At 41.0% G+C, this 19,017-nt stretch overlaps 1 protein-coding gene across 3 annotated transcripts in view; it reads right to left on the reverse strand.

Moving 5' to 3' along the window:
- Positions 1 to 19,017, reverse strand: part of ush2a (Usher syndrome 2A (autosomal recessive, mild)) — a 242,465-nt gene that overhangs the window by 16,214 nt on the left and 207,234 nt on the right. For all 3 annotated transcript variants that reach the window (XR_015776845.1, XM_042488321.2, XM_088079180.1), the window contains exons 75-86: positions 13,249 to 13,330; positions 12,997 to 13,142; positions 11,619 to 11,960; positions 11,135 to 11,496; positions 10,626 to 10,995; positions 9,980 to 10,261; positions 9,682 to 9,851; positions 7,515 to 7,845; positions 1,593 to 1,799; positions 1,257 to 1,349; positions 526 to 671; positions 308 to 426 (exon numbers count right to left, since the gene is read on the reverse strand). Coding sequence is in view for 2 of the 3 variants with exons in the window: in XM_042488321.2 (XP_042344255.2) it covers positions 308 to 426; positions 526 to 671; positions 1,257 to 1,349; positions 1,593 to 1,799; positions 7,515 to 7,845; positions 9,682 to 9,851; positions 9,980 to 10,261; positions 10,626 to 10,995; positions 11,135 to 11,496; positions 11,619 to 11,960; positions 12,997 to 13,142; positions 13,249 to 13,330 (2,650 nt within the window). In the remaining variant the exon portion in view is untranslated. The remainder of the gene's footprint in view (positions 1 to 307; positions 427 to 525; positions 672 to 1,256; positions 1,350 to 1,592; positions 1,800 to 7,514; positions 7,846 to 9,681; positions 9,852 to 9,979; positions 10,262 to 10,625; positions 10,996 to 11,134; positions 11,497 to 11,618; positions 11,961 to 12,996; positions 13,143 to 13,248; positions 13,331 to 19,017) is intronic.

The following is a 19,017-nucleotide window of genomic DNA, read 5'->3' on the forward strand; positions in this document are numbered from 1 at the left end:
ATGAGCTGCTATCCTTTTTAGAAAAGGCTTGCAGTTTATTATAGTCCCGCTTATTACTAATCTTTAAAAAGCTATCACCTGCCCTCTTGGGATGGTGCATGCTATGTCTTTACAGATCTACCAATCCTGTATCATCACTCCCTGCTGGGAAATCTGAACTTCACTGGTTTTACTTTATTGTGTTTGTGGTCATTATTATTACTTCTTGTTTCTAGTTTTGGTATTCATCATGCCAATAAAATTTAACTGTGAAGCTAGTTGGGGACATGTTATGCATTTTAAAAATATTGTGACTTGATGCAACTACCTGTTACATTGTAGCTCCGCCTTTTACCAAAGAAACAGATTTCTATTGGTCCTTCATCACAAGGGAGGGGTACGGGCTGGGGCGGCTGTGGGCAAGCCGATCTGAGATGAAGCTCACAGCTGCAAACAGATAGTAAGAAGAGAGAGAGAGTGAGATTATTATATGTGCATCTGTTCAAGTCCAAGACACATTTCCTTGCACTTTTGTTTTCAACTTACCTTTCAATGACTCCATTAGGTGCCAGAGGCTCGTCCCACTCCATCTGAACCGAGCGGGTGGTCAGGGTGATGAGGCGAGGAGGAGGCTGATGCGCTGGGGGGGCAGCCAGAGTGTGGAGCTCACTCAGTGGACCCTGGCTACAGCACTGTCAAATGTTCAAAACCAACAGTTCAAAGATTTAAATCTCTGTGTGTACAAGTCAAAAGTCCTCACAAAAGATTGATAGAAAAAATATCAACATATCATCTCGTTATCATCATAACAAGAAATGTAAACACAGAGCTCAGGGAGTCGTATTTCAGATTAAAAAAAGGTATGCTGGTGCCTCTGCTCAAGTATTTTACAGTTATCACAATTATTTAAGGCAAGCACATGTGATGCGATGATTATGTGAACAAACTAATGCAACATTCTGTAAACTGCCCTGCCAATGTGTCTCCAATTCAAGGATGACATCCAAACTGGTGACCATCTTTTCTTTACAACTTTTTTTTTCGAAGCAAACCCATATGGATTATCCTCTAATCTATTTACCTGTTTTTATATTCTAATATATTTTATTTTCTATCTATTTTTACTTTCTATCTAAAAAATCTGTGAAATCCCTCAATTTGTGCTATTTTCCTGTACTATTTTGAAACAATAAGACCAGGTAATAACCAGACTGTGTCTATGATCTCACTTTCATGATAAAGTGCAGCAGTTATGTGCTAGTTGCTGCACATATTACCTGATAACAGGTGCAGGCCTCCACTCCAACCCAGTACTTGGTGAATGGACGTAAACCATGGAGTGTCTGCTGGTGGGACGTACCTTCTGAGAGCTACAGGAAGGAGAAAGTGTAATGTTGCGGTATGTTTTGGGTGGTTTTATAATTGAGAAGGAAATATTGGATGGGTCAGGAAGAGGAAGAAAAAAAAGTGGAAAGAAGGAGGAGGGAATGACAGTTAAACAGAAAAGGGGGTTGTAGTAATAGAAAAGAAGAGGACAGTTAAGAAATCATACAGAGAGACTCAGTTGAAGTTATTAATAAGTGTATTGTTAGATGAAGTATGATGTGTTTTACCAAAGTGTGGTTGTTGTGGTTCACTGAGAACACTCTGTAAAGGCTGACGATCCCATTAGGTCGGGCCGGAGGATGGATGTCCACTACAGCTGAGGTTGCTGAAACACGCAGGAAAATAGGTGTGCCTACGCCGTCGGGTGGGGCAGGTCCTGTTCTCCCATTGGTCCATGGACTGGTAGAACGACCGGCCGAATTCACTGCCCACACCTGTCGGTCAACACCAACCAATAACACGATGAAATTGTATTCACATATTACAGAGAGAGCATCCAAGACAAAGTGGGAACCAGACATAAACTTTTCTCTCCCATCATTAGGAGTTTAGATGCATTTTATTTACTCTTAAAGCTTCTCTTAATTAGCCAGTACCCACCAGACCACCAAAAGGATATAAGTCAATTCATTGGATCATCCATCAAAACCACCATCAGCAGTGAGAGCAAAACCTTTTCAACATGCAACCCAACACTGACATATCTGCATGACAATTACTTTTCACCTTCATCAAGGAGTTATTCACACTCACACACACACACACACACACACACACACACAGAGTAATCTTATTTGTGTGCTTGTGTTGGGTATAATTAGAGGGTGTACACAGCACAGGGTCAGGCAGGGTGGAGATTTGCATGTGTAAGTCATCTGTAGCCTGTCAGAAGTAGTGCAGAAGGCAGATGGATGGGTCTGAGCTTTACTGTTGAATGTGTGTGTGTGTGTGTGTGTGTGTGTGTGTGTGTGTGTGTGTGTGTGTGATGCGTTGTTTGTAGCTGTGACGGCGAGTTTTTGTGTGTGTATGCTTGTGCACGCAAGTGTGTTAAGAGTTGAATTAACCTCAATAATAGTCAATTAGGCTGTGATCAATCAGACTGATTGATCTAAGTGACAGCACAGATGGACTGAGATGGGAGAGGGGAAATAAGAATGAAAGAGGGAGAGACTGGGAATGGGGAGGAGGAGAAGCAGGACAGGAGGAAGGGTGGACAAGGCACAAAGAGAGAAAGCATGAGAAAATTTGAGCTGTGTCGCTTTAAAATTTCATGTTTGTAAATATACCTGCTAGGATCGTGATAGGATCTGCAGACAAGACTGTTTTTGTCTCAGTATTTGTAGCAGTTGCATCATTGTGTGCATGCAAATGTATCCAGATATGAGTAACTGAATGCAAACTTTATAGCCACTTATTAAAATCACTTCCCACAACACAACATTTTAGTGTCTAATCTATTAAACTCAAAAAGGGACAGACACATCTGCCCTTGAACTCGTATTTGGGGTATTGTGTTTTTCTGACTTGACTAGTTTCCTCTTAAAGAAGCTGACCTGGACTTGTCCACTTGCCCATTAAGCTGTCTGTTGCTTTTTTAAGGGGATGAGAGGAGCTGATGTGATTGGCTATTATTATGACTCCACCAGCTCATACTGCATGTCATTCATTCTGTGTCATTCTCTTTTTCACTTTTCAAATGTGGCATATATTTTTGCTGCACCTTGTTTGTGTTCCTCTTACAATCTGCATAAAAATTACTAACTGATTTAGTAATGGTGCATTCAGACTGACAAGAACCCATGAGAAATGCACTGCAAGAGTCTGTGTCGGTGTAGGTTGTGTTGGTTATGGGGTGATGGTAAAAAAGAAAGAAAGAAAGAAATCAGGAAGTCCTGTTTGAAGGCTTACCATACATTAAAGCACATTACAGCATTTTTTCTTCTTTAAGGCAGGATTTTAAAATTCTTTTAAAAGTTATTATGGTTGGAAAAAAGTTCTCCTCCATCTCAGTTCTTTTTACTGTAACAGCGAAACTGGTCCAATCTCATGAAAACACATAAACACACTGTGCAAGGTAATCTATCAGATAAAGATGCTTGCATGTATATCACTTGCAAGTGCAGCGTGTTGCTAAAGCTGAGGAAAATATTGATCCAGGATCAGCTAGTAGCAAATTACTCAACCAGTGTACTTTGTCCTACAGGTGTACATGTGCAGGAGAGCTCAAAAGGTGCAGTTCAGTGAGAGGACTGATCTAAGATCAACAAGCTTGGATAATACATTAAAATGTGGTGAAAACTAAGACTGGAACTAAACCTCAGGTGAGAGAATTTTGGATAATATTCAGAGAAATAAAGTAGAAGTCAAAGAGAATAAAAAATAGATGGAATGACAAATTGAAAAATGAAGATTTCAGAAAAAAAATAATAAACTGATAATAAACTAATGAAAAGATGTTACACATTAATGTCAAGAGTAAGTTTAAGTTTAGTGACTACACAGTTTTGACAGTAAAACCCAATCATAATAATAACTTTTGGCATTGTATGTTTCTGCAAACTACAGATATGTTATACTTGTATGTTCTATATGTGGCATATATCAAAACAAATATTCAAACATTATGCAGGTTTCAATTTTCAGTTTTATGTTGTGACCATGCCTTTCTTAACATGTAGTTAGGTTTAGGCACAAAAAACACTGGGTCAGTGAGTACATTTGGCACCCTTAACAAGCTTCCCCTGGTATGTTGGTATTGTCAAAGATAAAAAAAAAATTCATAGGTGACTGCCTTTATTGCCAGCATTGAAGAAAATAGCATATTTTGACTTAAAATACCTGATGTGGTAGCCACAAACATGGCTGGACAAGTCCTGACCTCTTGTTAAAAAACATCTGCCTTTGTTGTTTGCTGATTTTGATGAGGGTTCTGTTGCTGTCTGCTGCTCGACAGCCGTCTCGTCTAGATGGCACACCATCCACCATCTTTTCCTCCTGATGAGAAGCTCAGTTTATATACATATAATCTGAACTCTGCCACATTGGACATTTTATTCTGGCAACTGGACTGTATAGCAAGGCCTCCAACTTGTTTCTGTATTATTGGCCTTTGGGGTCATTGTTGTGCGGTGGATGAAGAAAGGGGAATGGCAAGAGAAATGACAGAAAGAACAAATGAAAGGACAGTGGTCTGTGTGGAGAAGTGAGGAGGATAGGTGGAGGGATGGGAGGAAGAGGGCATGTTAGGATGAGGGCATGCTGTGCAGTGAATGGCCATGAGAGGTGCCCTAACAGTGTTTGTGTGTGTACAGTAGATAGAAGACAACTGGCAACTAAGAGGATGAATACATGTATTTGTTTGACATAAAAGCTGTGCTCTGTATATTGTTGGTTTTAGGTATCCACCAAAATAAGAGGTGTACTTTCTTTGTTTTTAACTTCTGATGGAAACTTGCCATGGCTAAGCCTGGCATATTTAACAATATTGTGATGGCAATTAATAAGAATCGTTTCTGCCTATAAATAAATAAAGTAATGTAAATACTAGTTATCATGATATGAAAAGCATATAGAGGGGATGGCTTCTAATTGACAGAGTGAATCAAGTTTTAATTTCTCCTGTATGTGCTTGTATGTAAGCATGTTATGTAGTTATGCTACCATAATTATACCTTTTACTGTATCAGTGCCTAACGTGACAAACTTTATTATTATTATTACATTATTGTACTCCTAATTGCAGCACCATATTAAACAAAATTCTTAAAAAGTAAACAACATGTGTGGTTAAAAAGCTAGAAGAAGAAGTGCATAAGCATCAGGTGAAACAGAGTTTTATCCAGAGTTTTTCTCCTACATATGTAGTTTCTGCACAGAATCTGTGGCTTGACTTGTTGCATTGAGAGTTTCAATTCCATTTGTTCCAGCCATCATATAAAATTATAGCTGCAGCAGTGAAATATTTCTACCCAGCAACAACCATGTTCTTCCCCTGGTAGCAACGCAGTTAAAAGCCTTACCATGACGCAAGGCTTTTGGGCTTGATTAAGAAGTTTGTGCCACATAGACAGAACAGAGAGAAAAAGTTCAAAACTAAAGTCAGTCCAGATCACCTTGCCCTTGATCCAGTGCTAAAAGGTAGAACTCATCTCGTCAGCCCTATATCATCTACAGACTTTTTACGGCTTCCTCTCGTCTCTTGTACACTCTTCTCCTATTGGGCCATGATTTGGCTTATTGGACACAAAATAAAAATACACCCTGTTAGCTGCCATGGCAGCAAATGAGCCGCCATGGCAACAAACGACTTCAGGAAGCTACCAGCCAGTATTTGAGCATTTTTATTGGACGGTTTGACTGCAGAGTCGTTTCGAGCACTCTGATAGGCCGACAAAGCTTCTTGGCGGGTGCATCTACTTGGGGTGAAGGGGCTAAGTTGTGTGAAAGTGGGCAGTAATTAAAACCAAGCATAAAGCTGTCAATAGGAGCTTATGACCCAGTGTAATTAGCCTAATATGATTTCTCTCTCTGCACTGTGGTGTGCTAAACTGAACTGACTTATCGTCCTTGTGTACGCCTGAAACACAGAGAGAGAGGATGAGAGCCAGATAGGTACATAGACAGATTAACAGCTGAATAAAAATAAAGTCAGGCAGATAGATAAAAGACAGACAGGTGGACTGACTGGTAGATTACCAGGTAAATAGTAAGAAAATATAACTTGAAACTTCAGCGAAATGACACAAACTTTATGAGAATATTGAAATATTTATACTGTTTCTAGGCGTCTCTGTCTCTGACACACACACACACTCTCAGATGTTTACATGGACACACAAACACAGACTGTGTTCCTGGACATCACACGCATACCTTGCCCATGTTCCCCAATCCCCCACTGACAAATTCTCAGGGGACGTGTAGCGGTCACCATTAAAAGGTCTTTCCAATACAAGCTCTGTTACCAAGGGGGCTAACAGTTAATTCGATTGGCTGGCTGGTAATCAGGAAGTGGGGTGCTCTGAGGCCCAGTGATTAATGGATCTGTTGCCCGCCCGTCATCTCCAAAAGCTCCACCCTCCCTCCCTCCTCCTGTCATAAATTAGGACCCTCGTAAATAAAGACGGCACCACAATCAGGCAAACTCAATCAATTACGCAGGTTCTCTGGCCTCGGCTCGTATGTCTGACAGGCAGGAATGCTAATGTTATTGTTGCTTCCAAAGGACTAGCCTGTCAATTAGCGAACCAATGCACAGCACAACAGCATGAATATGGACCCCACCATTTAACACCTGTCTGATTACATGGCTTGTGTGTTAGTGTGTGTATGTCTGCGTATGCTGGCATGCATGGACAGACCGTACCAGCTGAGGAGTGTGAGACTTTTTGAAAAACATATACTTTAAAAACAGGCTTCAACTTCTGATGTCTCAGTGACATCAGGTCTCACCATCAAATGAGTTCACAAAACACAATAAAACATTTAACTCTGTTTCTACATTCAGCGCAGAGGGCAAGAAGATACATTTCTGTACATGCAGAACCCGTTCGTACTTTTTGTGTGACTTATTTTCTGTGATTTTTATTTCCTTTAAAAAATACGTCTATACTTTTACATTTGTTTTTCAAAATAAATAATATCTGCAATGTTGAAACATGTCCAAGACAACTTAGGTAAGCTCTGTGGTTCCTGGTCAATTTTCTTTCTAATACAATCAAGAAGAAGGAAGTTAAAAACCTCAGGGATGCATCATAATTGCTGGCATATTTGGTCTGATTTAATGGTGACTCCCACATTAAGATTTGCACTGATGGTGATTTTAAAATGATGATGTCATGCCTAGTTTATATAACTAGGATTTTTGTCTGGTTATCTTATTAACTTATTACTGATTTGTTTGACTTCATGATCTATGGATACATTGCTGCTTTCTTTAACTGTGTCTTGTAAGGTGTCTTTGAATATTTTGAAAGATGCATATAAATAAAATGCATTATTACTATTATTATTGTTGTTGTTGTTATTATTGATGATAATAAATGCAGGTCAAAGTGAAACAACAGAAGGATGAAAATATAAATATTAATTCAGGCAGTTGAATTTTACCAGAACTAACCAGTTAGTATTTTCCAAACAAAGCATTGTACCTGGTACTGGTATACAGTGTACGGCTGGAGTGCTTCATCTTTGCAAGTAGTTGAGATGTTCCTGTAGACAAGCGTTGGTGCAACACGTCTGTGGGTATCGGTGGTATGGTCCAGTCTGCGGTACACCTCGTAATGGAGGACTCTACCATTTGGCTGAACCGGAGGAGACCAGGTGAGCAGAAAGGTGGTCTGCAGGCCTGTGTGAGTGTCGGACTGGAGGTCTAACAGGGGCGCTGTTTGTCCAGTAGGGGGAGCCTCCAGAGTGAGCACAGACGACCAGTCACTTGAGGAGCAACCCAGCGCTGTGCAAGCCTCCACCCTCACTTCATACCTGCACACATATACACGAGCATGTTTAGTGATGTATTTTGTATGAGACACCATTGTGTGGTAGAAACACGTATAACTTAAATACTAAAAATACATTAAACATTTTTGGCAACTGAGAGTTAAATTTGGAAAACATTTACTGACAATCAGTCAAATACTTTACAAATCAGCAATCTGTTTGGAGTGTTTAGGTGATAATGTGACTTAATGTCTCTTGAATCCCCAAAAGTTTGTCAACAGCATTTAAATTAGTGGCTATATGTACAAAGCAGTGCATTATTAAGCAACTGTATGTTGTACCTTATTCTTGTGTCAGACGTATTCAAAAAGTGAGTTCGGTGCACAGCAGAAAAGTCCATCATGTTCTTCACAGTTTTAAACCATTAAAACATAATTATAGCCCAGCAAGTTGAGCATTTGTCCAATCAGAAATCACAAAAGCATGATTGGAATTATGTCTATTTAAACCAAACTTCCTCTGAGCCTTAGCAAACTAGACAACCAACATTACCAGATAGCTAATTTGGAAACGCTGGTTTTTTGTTTTTTTTTTGGAGAAGGAACAAAAAGAAAATGATGGAGAGGAATGAGGGGGGAGGAAAAAAGAGAGAGAAGGTGATGAAGATGAGTTGGATAGAATGAAAAGAAGGTCATCAGGAAGAGTGGTAGTGATCTTTAGATGATAAGGCTGATGAGCTTTTATTATCTGAATCTTATCTCCACATACACCCGCTCACACATACACAACCACACATTCAAGCACACTTGTGGGTACACACATGAACAGACACACACAATTGCACATGTATATGCACCCCCACACACATATACACACACACATATGCAGTCTATGGTCTACACAACTTTCTCAGACAGTGTGGTGGCTGCATGGCCACGGCTTCAATGTTGACTCCCTTTTATTTCTTCCTCTCTGTCTCTCTCTATTTCTTGCTCTAAAACGCCACAATTTTAATAATGATGTCACTTTGACAGCTTGCTTGAGAGGTTGTTTTTCAGCATATCAAGATATCTGCATTCTGACAGGCGCATTAGTATCCTAATTTATTACACAGGCTTCAGAAATACAGCATTTGACTTATTTCCTAAGTGTGTAGGTTTCCTGACAGAAGACTTTATTGGGGCAAAACAGCAGAGTACAAACTGCAGAAAGATGCTGTGCATCCATTTATGTTTGCAAGATTATTTTTCATGTGGAAGAACATGATTCAGTTAGAGAAGATACAAAGTAGATTTTTTACAATTTATTGCTTCAATGTTTAAATATGTCATGTGTTTGGAAAATATGAAAAACCCTATTTGGTTAATTTTTAAACCCTTTTTTCTTTTTTAAACCAAATAAATACAAGTTGAAACCTCTTTCACCATCTATTTTGAGAGACTGCATTGATTTATTGTTTTTAGAAAAATTAAGGTTATTAACAGACTGAAATAAAGAATTAAACTTTGCTGTGGTAATAAGTGTGCATCAATCCCAGAGTTGTAGTTGTTTTTAAAGAGTCTACCAGAGTATTTTATGTTTCTTGTTACCAAGAGATAGCCCTCCGTTCCCTTCTTATCTGGTATCCCTACCCATATTTTCCTTGATAACAGTACTTATTACTCATGGAATTAGGAAACTGTTTTGTTCACCTTTTTTCTTGACCTTTTTAGGCAAAGCAGTTTAATGAAAATGTAAAATCTTCAACCTTCAGCTTTGTAACAAAGAAAACAGACAAACAAGAAAACACCTCCATAGCATTTCTACTTATACATGTGCCTGACTTTGCATCCATAAAAACCTAAATGCTAATTGTGGTGGAAATCTGCTTTGGCTGACCTGTGGTAAGGAGCCAGCCCACTCAGAGCTGTGTGTCGGCCAGAGAAGTCATCGTCCTCTGGAGTGAACTCAGTGCTGATGATGCTGAGCTGGTTTGGATCTCTTTGATACACGGTGTAACTCACGATGTCTCCGTTAGGACGGGCTGGAGTACTCCACTCTACTCTCAACTAGAAAGGCAAACAATATGCACAAAAAACTTTCAGACAAACATTTGAGGATAGTAGGACAATAAACCGCAGTGTTAGTAATGTCATGATCCAGCTGTTTAAATGGCCTGAATATAAGTATGACTTACCTGAGTTGGTCCCAGAGGCGTAAGTGTGGGGAGACCAACACCAGAAGGAGCAGACGGGTGAGTCTTTGCTGTGGCTGCCGCACTGCTCACTGCCCCTTTACTGTTGTTGGACCGGACAATGTAGCTGTATTCCACACTTGGCAAAAGCGTGAAGTCATGGTAATGAGTCTCTGTGCCGACATAGATAACTTCACCATCTCTGCGGAGTTCATATCCTGTGATGATGCCGTTTGGGTGCTCTGGTGGCCTCCAGCTAACCTCCATTGACTCTGGACCAGTGACCTTCAAAGGAAAGGTCAAACGTCACATTAAACAGAGGTACCAGAAGAACAACAAAACTAAAATCTCAATAAATCTCACCCGTATGAAAACAAACAAAAAAAAAACCAAAAACAAATGTGCATGCTTTGTATCAAATGTAAAATTTCAAATAAATTACTACAGTTATTTAATAATCAGTGTTGATGGTATGCAAATTACTGCAAAAGGATTAGTTCTGTTGTAAATAAAATGATCTTGGATGAGCGGTGAAATGCCAAAGCGACTCAAGTCTCCTTTTATTTCTTCTGGTCTGTCATTTAAAGATTCAGGCGTTGCACACACAGTGACAGAGGTTTTACTGTAAGTCTAAAATATACAAACACACCTTCAGAGTTGGGGCAGCCAGGCCAGTGGGAGGAGCCTCCCCAGTCACAGCAGACATTGTGGCGCTGGATGTGCACCCACCGCTGGTACATGCTAAAAGGACCAGATGATATGACATGTGTGGCTGCAGATCTGACAACACTGTATTCAGGTTTCTCCCACGATACTTTTCTTCATTGTTCAGTGTCAGCACGTATTCTGTCACCTCTCCATTCTGTGTCATGGGTTTTCTCCAGGAAATGTTTATACTATTGGATGTGATAATGTCCACTGTGGGAGCTTCCACTGTGGCAGGTGGAGCCTCTAGAGTTGTGATGTTTGTATGAGGGCTGGTGGTGCATCCCTCAGACGTGCAGACTATAACTGAGTAGCTGCAGAAACGAATAGAACAGAGTGAAACTTTAATCATCAAATAATGAATTTGTTTGTGGTGGTTATTTGGAATCCCTGAAAAAAACATTTAAGTTAGTTAATTTAAGATAACAATTAAGTATGAAAGGCAAGCGATACCTATATGTTGAAAATGGCAGGAGGCCTTCGTCTGTGTAGTGGAGGACAGTAGGGTCAAAACTAAATGTAAAACTGACATTATTTCTCTGAAGCCTGTAAGACTGAAGTATCCCGTTGGGCTCCAAAGGAGGAGTCCAGGACACCAACACCTCACTGGGCCGGCCTTGGAGGTGAGTCACTGTTGGGGGAGCTAGACCACGAGGAGGTGCCTGTCTGGTTGTCACAGGTACCCAGGGGCTGTAGGTGTGTCCTGCGGGGTTGTGAGTGCGGACACTGAACTCGTACTGTGTCCAGGGGCGCAGACCAGTCACTGTATATGAGAAGGTGTCACCATGTTGTGGGGATGATTCCCTGAACAGCACCTGTTTGAGACAGTTGTGGATAATTAAGATGAGTCAGTGGGATCAGGCTAACTGACAGATTGACCACGAACTTTGAAAACACGTCTCCATAACTTCAGATATGTGTCTTCAGTTTCCCCCACCTTTCCCCTTTCAATATCCTCTTCATTACTTCTTCCCCTGCTCACGTCCTCCAGACTTCTCCCCAGTAAGAAATATTCTCCAATTGGCCCGTTGGGCTGGGAGGGAGGGCCCCAGGTAAGTGACACATGGTCTGGGCCGATGAAGACAGGCCTGGGAGGGGGCTGGGAAGCAGGTGGAGCTGCTGCTGTGGTGACATGCTGAGGCGGGGTGCGTGTGCAGCCTGCTAATGTGCAAGCCTCAAGAGTCAAAGTATACATGGTCCATGGCTCCAAGCGACGAAACAGGAAGTTGCGTGATAGTCCACTGAATTCCAGGTTCCCCTCACTGTACAAGTTGTACATCTGGAAAGGAAGGAAAGGGAGGTAGGCATGTAGTGCAGTGGGAGAGGAGGAGACAAAGAGGAGACAATAGCAGGTGAGTTACAGCAGAATTTAGAGGAAACAGAGGAGAGGCAAAGATGACAAGCAGGTGAGACAGAGGAAGACGTCATGAAGTACAGGGAAAATGTCATACTTTGTGGTAATGCTGCACGTGCTGGCCTATTGCTGCACATAAAGCATGTATGTTATGTACCTCCATGCACAGGTATATGTGAATAAGTGTCCGAATTACAGTACGTGGGTAAATTGTGTAAGCTGGTAACATTTACATGTACTTGCGGGCTTTCGTATGTGGGTCTATTTATATTACTGGTATCGATCTGCCGTTTCCACTGCCTCTTCTACTTTGCACTGTAGAACTGTTTTTATTGAAGGACCACAGTCCAGATTTGGGACCAAGTCATTATTTTGCAAGTCCAAAGTTCCAAGTCAAGACAAAAAAAGTCCCAAGTCAAATCCCAAATCCTAAACTTTGAGTTTAGAGCCGCCTGTAATTTATGTAGGCAACAAAGTGATCGTTGGTATCATTTTTTCCAAACTGTTGCTCAGTAATATACCGTTAGTTCTCCTGCAACTGGATTGGATGCTGTCAGATTGGTTCCAGCAGTGAATCTGGACAATTAAATGTCAACTTGCTAGCACTGAGTAGTGTTAATGTTAGCTGATTCAGGAAATAAAGGGAAATTATTTTTTTTGTGTAACACTTTTTAATAACATACTTTTTAATCTTTGGGCTTTGGGGAAGGTTTCAAGTATTTTTTAAGTCAGAAGGCTCAAGTCCAGGTGAAGTCAGGAGTCATTGGTGTTTAAGTTCAAGTGGAATTGCAAGTCTTCTTTTTGATTTTGTCAAGTCTAAAGTTTTCAAATTTGTGACTTGAGTTCGTTTTGAGTTACAGTGATTTGACTGGAATGCATACCCGTGCCCGCTTCACCTGCGAAATGCTGTGTATACACTTTGTGATATGTTCTGTGTGTTTGTTGGATGTATTGAATGTACCGTGATGATTCCATTTGGAGCACTTGGCTGAGTCCAGCTTAACAGTAGCGCCCTGCTCTGCTCCCTCTGCTCCACTGTGAAGTTAGACAGGCCTGACGGAGACGCCTCCAGGGTCCTGATGGCTACCCATGGACTGGACACACGACCTGAAGGGGTGCAAAACATCTGTGCTCAATATAGTGGTTCAAGGAATGTTGCTAATATAATTTATTCCCAATATTTCAAATGAGTTACTGGTTATATCCAACCTACCTGCCTCGTTCACAGCTTCCACTCGAAGACTATACTGAGTGTACGGTTCAAAGCCAAAGACTGTTGCTTCTAAGACTGAACCCTGAGAGAAAGTGTCAAAGGTTGGATATACAAAGAGATAGAATGGGTACAGAGAGGTAAGAAAAGGAAAATGTTTAAGAGGTGGATGAGAGGGAGATAGAGAGGAGAAAATAGAAAAGACAATTTAATGATTGGGCAAGAGTTCAAAGGACAAAGGAAAAAGAGCAGAGATGGAAAGGGGTAAAAGCAAAGTGAGTAGCATACCACAGTAAGAGTGGAGAACGAGTTAGTTTCACAAATAAATCCTGCATGAATAAAAACCAGTGCATTACTCATTAAAATGGGGGAATGAAAAGAAACGCTGAAACAATGGCGAGCTAAGATGACATGACATGGGATTTGTGATATCAACATTTCAACATACAGGCTCTGCCATGGTGAAGTAAGTAGACACCAGAGAAGTGGCAGAGACAGAGAGAGACTGGCAGGCAGACGGCCGTCCCTTATGGGTGAATTCAAAGCTTCCAGATTGAGTGTTTATGTCACACATGCACCCTTTCATATCACATACGCACACAAACACACAGAAACACAGGCGGAGCGAGTCTGCCAGTAGCTTTAGGCAGTGGGACCCAGCCCAACACCCTGGCAGACACAGGGGCAGTGTGTATGTCTGTGTGTGTGTGTGTGTGTGTGTGTGTGTGTGTGTGTGTGTGTGTGTGTGTGTGTGTGTGTGTGTGATACAGTGGGAACACCATTTACTAATTGATAAGAGACACACTGTTGTTTCAAAAGGCCCTGGCGTGCGATGACATGGTAGTCAGGGAGCACTAGGCTCCAGGACTGCCTGTTTGTTTGTTTGTTTACGACTGTGAGCTTTAAAGCAGCTATGAGAGTGATGCTTCTGTGTGTGTGTGTGTGTGTGTGTGTGTGTGTGTGTGTGTGTGTTTGAACGTATTTGTGTGATTGTACAACATAGGAGGCTATATTTCTTCATGTGTTGAGTCTGCAGTTTTTTAAAAATTGTCTGTTCAGGATTGTATGCTTTCAAATAAGCAAGCATATGTAAAGAGATTAACTGGTAACCCACTTCAATGCAGCGGCAAGAGGATCAAAAAAGGCTCCAATTCAAACTGAATCAAATGAAAACCCTGACAAATCACCGTAGCGTGGCACCAAGGATGAACTGTCTGAACAACAACCAGAATGCATGTATTCACTGTTTTCATGTCTGGGAGCCAACGTGTTTTTCATCCACAGTAAAATAGGATTAATAAGCCCCTAGACACCTAGACACAAGCTAAATCCTCCTGCAAATCACAGCACTTCTCAGTAGAGAGAGAGAGGGAGGGACGCAAAGAGAGAGACATAAGGGTGGAGAGAGACAAAAAGAAAAAAAGGGGCGGAGGGAGTGAGAAATAAAGGCCGAAAGAAAAAAGGAAGGAAGGAAATGAAGTGTACATAAGTAAGGAGATGTAGGACAGAGAATTAGAAAAAGAGGTGAGTAAGTTAATAACTGATGAAGGAAATAAAAAAGGAGGGACAGAAGGAGGGGGAATGTAAGAAAGAGAAAGACAGAGAAAGATTGAGTGAATCTGTGAAAAAAAGAAGGAAGAAAGCTAAAGTGGGAGAGAGAAAAAAAGATAGATGTGGCAAAAGGGAGAGACAGATTAAGTGAGCGAGAATGAGAGATCTCTCTACCTTAAAAGCCAGTGAAATATGTGAGGCATGTGGCCTATAAAGCAGTTAACATATGCACATTGTCAATAGCAGCATCTGGCGCTGGCAGCTTTTATAGGAGCATGGAGACTCTGCTACACGCCTCTAGATGGCAATACATTCAAACACTTTATCACTGAAACACACCACATTAACGGCCTCCTAACACTCACACACTTGCACACTTGCACACACACACACACACACACACACAAATACTCAACAATCAAGCACAATGAAATCCACCACCTCAGCCTGCTGCTAAGTGCGCACAAATACACACATACAGACAGGCAGTAATCAAACGGTGTAACACTAAAACACACTACTATTACATTACATTAACAGCTCCCTCAATAACTATTTCTCTCTCATACATACACATGTGCAGAGACACACACACACACTTTCGTGGCATCATATAACACACATATTAATGAAAGTGTAAGCAAACAAATACACAAAAAACTAAATACTGTCATGAATAACTGGGATAAGGTCAATTTAATATCAGCTAATAGTAAGGAAAATACTAAAGATGGAATTCAGTTCCCCAACCTTATTTGTGTAGTTTCTCATATATGCTACATTTGTGCTTTGTGTGTACTACACAGCATTTGACCTTGATGCGTGGAAAATTAAACAGTCGGAGCTACTAAATGGATGTTTTATTTTGGATACATATCAAGACATGAATTGCGCTCCAATTGTGGGGCTAGAGCTTTTTTTGCAATTTAGCAATAGGTATTCATGATTTCACTGTAATAACTAGGCTTGGTTGTAGTGAAATGATTTTATATTTTTGCTGCGGCTTCAGCAACTGATAGTTGCAATGATTATCAGAGACTGTAGAGCAAAAACTGCTTTTGATAAATGGTTGTGTTTCTACTTGAAAAAAAGAGGCCAACCTATAAAGACCATATGAATAGCTACAATGTAAAATATGAAAGCAAAAGGTTCTCGTCAACCTAAATTCAGTGTACATGTGTGTGTGGATGATCAAAGTCACTGGTTAATCATGCCAAATGCAAAAGAACAGAGGGAGAGCGAGAAGTCAAGAGAGAGGGCAGGAGAGACGAGGGGACAAGAGAGATTTGCACAGATGTAAAGGAAAGGTGTAAACAAGACAGAGGGAGAGAAAAAGAGACAATGATGAGTAAAGAAGAGAAGAGACAGGAAGAGGTCTTGCTAATTTATACATTAAAGAGCCCTCAGATCTTACATGGTTCAACACAACTTAGCATTGAGGGCAAGGAAGCAATTTATTCAATCTTTTATTTCCTCATTCTGTTTTCTCTTTGGTGTGTGAGCCCAGCTGCAGCAGGGGTCCTGTGGATAATGTGTGTGTTTCTGCATGGGTAGCCTATATGAAAGGGTCAGCGTGCATGTGTGCTCTTTGAACCTTGTGCTAATGTATCAGGATTGGTTTTTATTTGTTTGCTTTTGCATGTATCCTAACAAGCCCACATCTGCATGCATCTTGTTTTGTACCCATGTGTCCCTCCAATGCACACGTGTGTGTGTGCGTGCAAGTGCACAGCTGTGTGTGTGCGTGTGTGTGTGATATTCAGGTGGAGAGGCATGGTGCGGCCGGGGGGACAGTGTGTGATACTAATTAAGAATAACCATGTGTATTTGTCACAAGAATTATGCTGATTATCTCACAAAGGCCCCAGCACTGGGCCCCGCAGAGAGACAGAGACAGAGAGACGGACCAACATTAGCATATGGCTACACACACATATACATGCACCTACGCACACACATGCTCTCTTTCTCTCTCTTTGTCTCTCACTCACACACAGGTAAAAGTAACGTGCCTAAGAACATACATGAAAGGACCATGCCTAATGATAGGTGAATGGGGTCCACTTGGTGTGCCCTCGGGATGTTTCACTTCACAGGCCTTCTCTGGCCTCACCGCTCCATCATATTAAGTCGTGGAGAGATAATAAAGCACCCTGCTGTTTCACCTTTTCTTATGTGCCTTAGCTCTTTCAGTGTGTGGTAAAACATGCTATGATCAGATATGCTTCAATTCAGTTTAATTCAGCTCAATTCAATTCAGCTCAGTTCAATTCAATTCAATTCACTTCTTTAGTCCAGTCTATTAGTACAAGCTGTGCCCTGACCAGCCCTGTGAGAGCAGTAATTGTTTTCGGAGGTTTCTGAGGTGAGCCAGTGCACCACACGCTGCTCTCTCGCACCCCATGCCAAGCTCTCAAGCCAAGTTTGTGCGTGTGTGTGTGTGTGCACACGTATTTATGTGTGCATGCCTAATTCAATGCTGCTGGAGCAATTGCCCTGTGTCTGTTTGCAAATGCCCTGCGTGGGTGTCCCTGCTAGTCAGTGTGCGTTAGACAAACCCTGACACATACAGACGGTCGAGCGGCACACGCACACACACACACACACACACGCACACGGAAACACACTAACAGACACACAGAGTGCCATTAGGCATGTGTTTTGTCTGTAGCCAGCACAGACATAGAGAGGGACTGCAGGGGTCTGGAACAGGCATGCCCACTTCACACCGACAGCCATGATTGGCTTTGGCAGCTCTCAACCCCAGGAACAGCAAATTTAGTGTGTATATATTTGTGTGTGTGTGTGTGTGTGTGTGTGTGTGTGTGTGTGTGTGTGTGCATGACGTGGCCAAAGACCAGTGGACAAATTCTGGCGAGTGAGGGACATTATGCTTAAAAATCCACAGATATCTCCTGAAATTGAAGTGAGGGAGCATGTGTTTATCAATGCATGCAATTTTATCCAAGCTTTATTTTATTAGGCAGGGCACAAATCAATACAGTTTTTGTTGTGTATTATTTACCAGGACTGCTAGTTTAACTATATGACTTGGGGCAGGGCAATGTAATGATAATTATCTCTATATAATTTACCTTAACAAAGGTATTATAACTGTTCAGTCCTCCAAATCTTTAAATTACCACATGACTTCAGCTACAGATAAAGAAATTATGATTTTCCTTTATCGTAGAGCATCACCAGTATGGAACGATATTAAAATTTTGAACATGATAAAACTAAAGCGTTATCAGCCAGCCTTACATGGCTACTTGGTATAGCAAAAAGATCCTCTTCCTCTACTTGACTACTACCTTGACTGAAAAAAACTGACTGTAGAGAGCAGTAATTTACACACATACTTGCACTTAGCCACTTTGTACCATCTCTATTGTAACTTATTAACTTATTTTTACTATTTTTCCGCTGCAGAAGAATAACCAAACTCATTTTTGTTGTTTTTAACAATGAAAGTATAGATCTTACCTTGTGTCTTAGGGTTGGTAGATATTTAGAACAAAACTAGAGTAAAACTAAGCTGAACTGAAGTCATTTATAGGGCAGTGAATATAAGATTTTTCACATAACTGACTGGACTTCTCCTGAGCAAGAAATAGAGCACTGCATAAACCCATAACTCAAGGTTCAGATGTATGAATGGGAGACAAAAACATAACACCCAGTCGATAATCAATATATAAAAACGCAGCATTCATGTGCAGGCTGTAAGGGTGAAAGCCTCTTCCAGACTACAGCCCACTTCCAAAACAAACACTTGACGAGGATTCAGTTACAAATTTTCACAGACACACTTTCCTTCCTCCAGAGTTGAATGGACTCAGTCATCACAAACATACTAAACTCCTTTTATTCCGTGTCTCTTATAAGCACTCGCACTCAGCATTCCTCTAAAGTGATGACCATCATATCGCAGTTGCTGCACTAAACACCCATTAAGACGAGTGGAGAGCACTACACTGGTGTGGCCTCTTCACAGACAGACACACAATAACACACAACCTGTCATTACAGAGAAAGAGGGAGAGAGAGAGAGGGAGGAAAAGGAAGTAGGAGAATATAAATTCACTTGAAAAAAAATCACTTGAAAGAGTGAGAGGGAGACAGAAGAAGAGGGTGTGGAGGGGGGAAAGATAAGAATAACATAAAAACTGTAATTTGGGACAGAGGTAGAGAAAACTCAGATGGAAATTTAGTGATGGA

This window comes from Plectropomus leopardus, chromosome 1, assembly GCF_026936395.1.
Source record: "Plectropomus leopardus strain MGB_pleo_1.0 chromosome 1, ASM2693639v1, whole genome shotgun sequence".
Classification (NCBI taxonomy): domain Eukaryota; kingdom Metazoa; phylum Chordata; class Actinopteri; order Perciformes; family Serranidae; genus Plectropomus; species Plectropomus leopardus.